At 40.1% G+C, this 7,064-nt stretch overlaps 1 protein-coding gene across 1 annotated transcript; it reads left to right on the plus strand.

The window, feature by feature from the left end:
- The first annotated feature begins 754 nt into the window (after nucleotides 1-754).
- LOC122320072 lies at nucleotides 755-6,281 on the plus strand. Its single transcript, XM_043208148.1, has 2 exons — nucleotides 755-1,010; nucleotides 5,855-6,281. Exon 2 carries the CDS (start codon nucleotides 5,931-5,933, stop codon nucleotides 6,279-6,281), a length of 351 nt encoding a protein of 116 aa, XP_043064083.1. The 5' UTR covers nucleotides 755-1,010; nucleotides 5,855-5,930.
- The last annotated feature ends 783 nt before the right edge of the window (nucleotides 6,282-7,064 follow it).

The raw sequence follows: 7,064 nt of genomic DNA on the forward strand, positions 1-7,064 counted from the left end.
TAGTTTAGAAGTTATTAATTAAATGCCGCTAGCGAGACCAAATCGCCCACTGTGGAACGGCTTGAAATGCAACTCTGAAAATGTGAGAGCAAAGAGCGATAATGAGGAAGGAGTTAGTTCTGATCAAGCAAGCAAAGAGTGCAGACGCGAAAACAAAAGATTGTGAAATAAGCTAATTATATTGGTTTAACAAATAAAATAAATAAAAACAATTAATAAAGACTATTGTTGGCTGATTTCAGCCCTTTATTTAATTTAAAAATAAGCAAGTCAAATAAGAAGAAATTAATTGAAAATGAAATGTAATGAAGTATGTTATTAGAAAATAAGTATAAGAGAAAATGAAGTACAAACACTGAATGTGGATCGCGTTAGCTTTAAGCGGGAAGAAGGAAAAGAAGTAGGAGACGAAATAAATGAAGCCAGTCTCGTTTAGATTCTGATCGTTTCGCACGCACCCGCTATAAGTTTGTCTATCCGCCGTATACTGTATATAAATTCATATAATAAACTTTGTCATATTTCCCGTGTTGAATTCGTGTCATTTGTTATTAAATTTGGCAGTGTTAAATATTCGTCTCACAAAAACTATTGTGAATCTTCATGGCGCCCGAGCAGAGACAAATTTAGCCAAATTTAAACAATTTCAAGTGAACAGTGGCAACAAATTTAAAACAGTGTTTTGGTTTCTTATTTAACAAATAAAGTTAATATTTGTTAAATAAAATCAGCAAACGGTGACGTGCAAATAAATACATATATACGTACGTAACGGAAAAAGTGGACAAGTGAAGTGCAATACATAACGCACACAAACACACATACATACAGAAATCGGTGGACAAGCGGTAGATTAAAGCGAAACAAAAAGAGCGGGAATTAACCCTAGAAACCCAAATTAAAATCCTACAAAATTAATTAAACCGCGTCGGCCGGAAAAAATAATTTAAAAACAACAAATAATTTTGGAATGGATAAGCAGCTGGTAAAAAGTGTTATCTCACTTGCAGGTACTCTGTACATTTTTTTGATTATTTAAAATTCGTTTATTACAAGCATATATACATACCTACATATAAATTATTTGGTGCTGAATAAACAATTTTTCGAATTAATGCAAACAAACTTTAGTTAAAATATTGTTCGTGGCTAACATACATATTTTAAAGTGGCGTTTACTAACTACAGTACCTCAAATAAATTTCGCCTCAGCTGGTACTTATTATATATATAAAGAAAAGTGCTCTTCTACATTTCCTCAGCTTTAATTTGTGAATTCCCAAGAACAGTTGCTCAGTTAATTTTTATTCACTCTCCCATAAAATACTTGGTGAATTGTGTGAAAATAACTTGTGAGGCATTATAAATTATTTAGTGTCCAGTTATTAAAAATTAAAAGTGGCTTTTTTTGAATCTATATTTAAAAAGGAAAATATTGAAATGGCTCCTCCAGCATCAGGGTTCAATGATCTGGAATCATTGCTCAAACGACGAGACAATTTAGTAGCTAGCATTACGCGCATAAAAATATCTATTGAGAAAAACTTAATCTCAAAAGACCAGTGTGAGCTCGAATGTCGTCTGGAAATGTTAGGAAAATATGTTGAAGATGCATTAACGATTCAAAATAAAATCGAATTAAAAGATGACGAGGACGATTATAGAATGGAATTGGAAGAATTGTGCGTAATAACGAAGGCAAAATTAAAGTCGCTGTTACCACGCGCTACGAACAGTGTCACAGAACAAAGTAGCACAACAGCGCCTTCTCATTGTAGACTTCCAAAAATGTCTCTTCCAAAATTCGATGGAAAATATTCCGAATTTAAAAATTTTATTGGGCTATTTAATAGTTTGGTACACAATAATAGTTCTCTACCAGACATCGAAAAGTTTAACCACCTCATATCATGCTTATCTGGAGCTGCATTAGGAACAGTTAAAGCATTCCAAATGTCAGAGGAAAATTACCCTAAAGCTTTAGAAAGTCTCAAACGCGTGTATGATAACGATTGCCTTATATTTTTTGATAATATCGCGACATTGTTCGATTTAACTCGGGTCTCTCAACCTTCAGCAGCTGCTTTGAGGGAACTTATTGATACAGCATCAGCGGTTTATGACTCTCTCTTGTCATTAGGAAATCATGAAGACATCACAAATGCTATTTTTATCCACTTAGTGCTGTCGAAAGTTGACGGTAAGACTCGCTCGAAATGGGAAGAACAGCTTGACTACTCAAAGCTGCCTAAGTGGAGTGATTGTCAATCGGTATTAAATCGAAGATTTCAGCAGTTGTCTGGAGAAGAAGGTAGTAAGTTTAAGCAAAATAAACCAAATCAAGACCGCAGGGCTGACACGAGTAAAAATGTTAAGCATTCTTTTAACTGCGCTGCTGAAAAACGAGACTTACGCAGTTCTAGTTGTCAATTTTGCAATTCTGGAGAACATGAGATAACAGGTTGTCAGCCATATGCAGCTCTTTCGGTTCAGCAACGATTTGAATTTGCAAAAAGTGTTCCCCTTTGTATAAATTGCTTGAAAAGAGGTCATACAGTTTCAAAATGTAAAGTTCCAAAATGTAGGATATGCGGAAAAGGGCATAATGCATTATTGCATAAGTTTTCATCGTCAAGTACTCAGCAATCATCTCAATTAGTGCAAGGAAGCTCATCTACTTCGCATGCTATGCATGCCACAGTACCAGATAAGGTAATACTTGCTACTGCAGTTGTACATGTCAAACGCCAAGATGGACAGTACATTCTAGCTAGAGCCCTACTAGATTCAGGGTCGCAAATAAATTTTGTGACTGAGGAGCTCGCTAGTAATCTGCATATAAAGAAAGATGATGCGAATGTGAACTTACTTGGTATCGGTCAACAGCATACTGAAGTTAAGAAAAGCATTCACACAGCTATAAAATCTAGGTTTAATAGCAATGACTACATGGCAAATTTCTGCATACTCAAAACAATTTCAGGATATCAGCCAAATCAAGCAATAGAAATTCAGGGCTGGGATATACCATCAAATATTAACTTGGCAGACCCGCAGTTCTATAAGCCACAAAGGGTAGACATGCTAATAGGAGCAGAATCGTTTTTCGAGTTAATGGCGGTTGGACAAATTAAGAAAAGCCCTGAGCATCCCACACTGCAAAAAACCTTGTTAGGATGGATTGTGTCTGGACGATATCGGTGTCCCAAAACACCAGTTGGGCCAATTGTTAACAGTTTTAAATGTCAGGAAGAAAGTTTAAGTAGCATAAACGACACACTACAAAAGTTTTGGGATTTAGAAGAGATGCCTTTAAGAAATTGCCAAGCACGTTACACAGAGGAACAACAAATGTGTGAGAAATCTTTTATTGAAAATGTCCAAATTTTGTCAGATGGAAGATTTGAAGTTAAACTTCCATTTAAAAAAGAACCTAGTTCCTTAGGATCCTCATTTGAAGTTGCCAAACGTAGATTTTTTTTCATTGGAACGAAGATTATTACGAGACTCGAATTTAAAGAAAATGTATATTGATTTTATGGAGGAATATCTCGCTTTGGGGCATATGTCACCAATTGATTATGGGGTCCCGACTCCTCCACACTATTTCATTCCGCATCAGTGTGTAGTGCGCCCTCAAAGTACAACTACTAAGCTTAGAGTTGTCTTTGATGCTTCATGTCGTACAACTACACAAGTTGCGTTAAATGACATATTGATGGTAGGCCCAACCATTCAAGAGGAGCTGTTTTCCACTTTGTTGCGATTTCGCTTCCATAAATACGCATTAACTGCGGACATTACGAAGATGTATCGCCAAATAAGCATACATGAAGATGACCGGATTTACCAGCTCATAGTGTGGAGAAGAAGTCCTTCTGAGCCATTGCAAATGTGTCGCCTCAACACGGTTACTTATGGAACCGCGTCTGCACCATTTTTGGCCATAAGATGTTTGATGCGGCTAGCTGAGATGCAAAGGTCGTCTAACCCAGCAGCAGCAGCAGTGATTCAGAAGGATTTCTATGTCGACGACTTGTTAACTGGTGCTGGAAGTATACAGGATTTAAAAACGATACAACGGGATGTAATATCAATCCTGCATGGGGCCGGGATGAAGCTCGCCAAATGGTATTCCAATTGTGCGGAGCTATGTACTTCCGAGAGCACAGACAAGTCGTTGGCAGTAGCCGAATCGGATCCAACAAAAACTTTAGGAATAAGATGGTTTCCCAAAGAAGATGAATTTCATTTCCAGTTAGAGGATTCATTTCAAGATCTTCGTGCTACAAAACGCAATATTTTGTCTGTGTCAGCTAGGTTATTTGATCCCCTTGGTCTTCTATGTCCCTTAGTGACAAAAGTTAAAATTCTACTGCAGGAGCTATGGATGGAAAAGTTAGATTGGGATGAGTCGGTACCACTGAGGTTACATACAAGCTGGGAGGAATTTAAAGTTAATTTGTTGCACCTCCATCAGTTAAGGATTCCCAGATATTTAAAAACTTCACTATCTCAACCAATTCAACTGCACGTATTCGCCGATGCCTCAATTAAAGCTTATGGTGCTTGTATATATGTTCGTACAAGCACAGCTGATGGAATTAAAGCCATGTTGTTAACGGCAAAATCCAAGGTAGCCCCTTTAAAAACAAGGTCACTTCCCCGTCTTGAACTTTGTGCGGCTCATGTTGCAGCTGATCTGTTGAATAAAATCAGGCCTATAGTATCAAGCCCAATCGAAAAAGTAACTTTCTGGTCGGATTCGGAAATAGTCCTTCATTGGGTGAAGACTCATCCGTCGAGTTTATCAGTTTTCGTAGGAAACCGAATAGCTGAGATTCAGGATTGGAGCAAAGGCTCAATTTGGCGTCATGTTCCGACAAAGCAAAATCCGGCAGACATTGTATCGAGAGGACTCAAGAATCTTATGTGAACTCAAGGATCTTATGTGGTTCAACGGTCCAACATTTTTAACTGAACCAGAAGATAAATGGCCTATTAATAGTCATTTTGAACTATCGCAAGGTATGCAAGAGTTGGAAATTAGAAAATCAGCTCTTGTCTGTGCAGAACCACGCATGCAAAGTGATCTTTTAGAATACATAGAAAAACAGTCGTCATACATTAAGACAGTAAGGGTCATTGGATATGTACTTCGTTATATAAGAGGATGTCGAAAAGCGGCTCGTGAGGCGAATATACTGCTCACAGCAGCTGAGCTGAAAATGGCATTTGACAAAATTATTCAGGTTGTGCAGGACTTCGAGTATGCAGAGGTCATTGATAAAATTCGCAAGAAGTCATTACTCGCGCCAAATTTGCAGAAGTTGTGCCCGTTTTTGCAAGAAGTCAAGCTAGAAAAGTTGACATTTAGCTTGGTGAGAGTCGGCGGGCGAATGTTGCAAGCCGATATTCCATTTGACGCGAAATTTCCGTGCTTACTCAGCAAACAGTCGCAGTTCTTAAAGAATTACGTTGAACATTTGCACAGAAGGAATTTCCATGTCGGCGCGCAAGCCTTAGGCAGTCTTCTCAATGAGCGGATATGGGTGGTTAATGCTCGGGAGATATGTAAAAAAGTGGTTCGCCAATGTTTGCACTGCTTTCGATACAAACCGAAGCTGCTTTCACAAATAATGGGGCAGTTGCCTGCTGATAGACTAAGATCAGCTCGTCCATTTACAGTGTGTGGAGTAGATTTTTGTGGGCCAATCATGACCACTTTGAAGATCCGAGGGAAGCAACCATATAAGTCCTATGTCGCTGTATTTGTGTGTTTTGCGTCCAAAGCTGTTCATCTTGAACTTGTTAGCGACTTGTCAACTGATACCTTTTTATCATGTTTCCAAAGGTTTGTCGGCCGGAGAGGACTTCCGAAGACGGTGCACTGCGACAACGCCACGAATTTCGTGGGCGCGAGCAATCGCATGAAGGAGTTCGGCGAGAGGCTGAAAGCAGAATTGACCGGCGTCCAACGCTACGCTTCCGAAGAAGGAGTCTCCTTTGCATTCATACCGCCCAGGGCTCCTCACTTCGGAGGCCTATGGGAGGGCGCTGTGAAGTCTGCGAAAGGCCTACTCCTACGGACGGCAGGTCGCGCTTTGCTCACCGCGGACGAGTTAACGACGTTCCTCGTTGGCGTGGAGGCAACCCTCAATTCAAGGCCAATCGGCCCACTCAGCCAGGACCCCAACGATGGACAAGCGCTGACGCCAGCGCACCTGCTGATCGGCGGCCCGCTGAAGGCCCCACCGGAGGAGGAGGCGCCCGAAAAATAAGTTGCTTGCGTCGATGGCAGCTTGTATGCTCGCTCAAGCAAGAGTTCTGGCGGAAGTGGTCGACGAGTTATCGTCGGAGCCTGCTGGTTCGCTCGAAGTGGACCAAGGAGTACCCGGACGTCAGGGTGGGCCAATTGGTGCTCGTGGCCGAGGACAACTGCCCGCCACAGAGGTGGCTGGTGGGTCGGATAACCGCCGTACACGCAGGGGTGGACGGAAAGGTCAGGGTCGTCGACCTGAAAACCACCAACGGCGATATTAAAAGGGCCATCCACAAATTGGCACCCCTGCCCATCGAATGAAGTAGAGGAGGTGCTCAACGCGGGCGGTGTTGGCTGATTTCAGCCCTTTATTTAATTTAAAAATAAGCAAGTCAAATAAGAAGAAATTAATTGAAAATGAAATGTAATGAAGTATGTAATTAGAAAATAAGTATAAGAGAAAATGAAGTACAAACGCTGAATGTGGATCGCGTTAGCTTTAAGCGGGAAGAAGGAAAAGAAGTAGGAGACGAAATAAATGAAGCCAGTCTCGTTTAGATTCTGATCGTTTCGCACGCACCCGCTATAAGTTTGTCTATCCGCCGTATACTGTATATAAATTCATATAATAAACTTTGTCATATTTCCCGTGTTGAATTCGTGTCATTTGTTATTAAATTTGGCAGTGTTAAATATTCGTCTCACAAAAACTATTGTGAATCTTCAACTATAATAAAAACGTTTAATAACTACATTTGTACCCTACAAAGCCTTGGAAAACTTTCAGGCGGGAATTTTTTGA

The sequence above is a fragment of the Drosophila ficusphila genome, unplaced genomic scaffold (genome assembly GCF_018152265.1).
Source record: "Drosophila ficusphila isolate 14025-0441.05 unplaced genomic scaffold, ASM1815226v1 contig_414, whole genome shotgun sequence".
NCBI lineage: Eukaryota > Metazoa > Arthropoda > Insecta > Diptera > Drosophilidae > Drosophila > Drosophila ficusphila.

Excerpts from the sequence above, each read along its gene's own strand:
- LOC122320072 (XM_043208148.1), top strand. The coding sequence starts at position 5,931 with ATGAAGGAGTTCGGCGAGAGGCTGAAAGCAGAATTGACCGGCGTCCAA.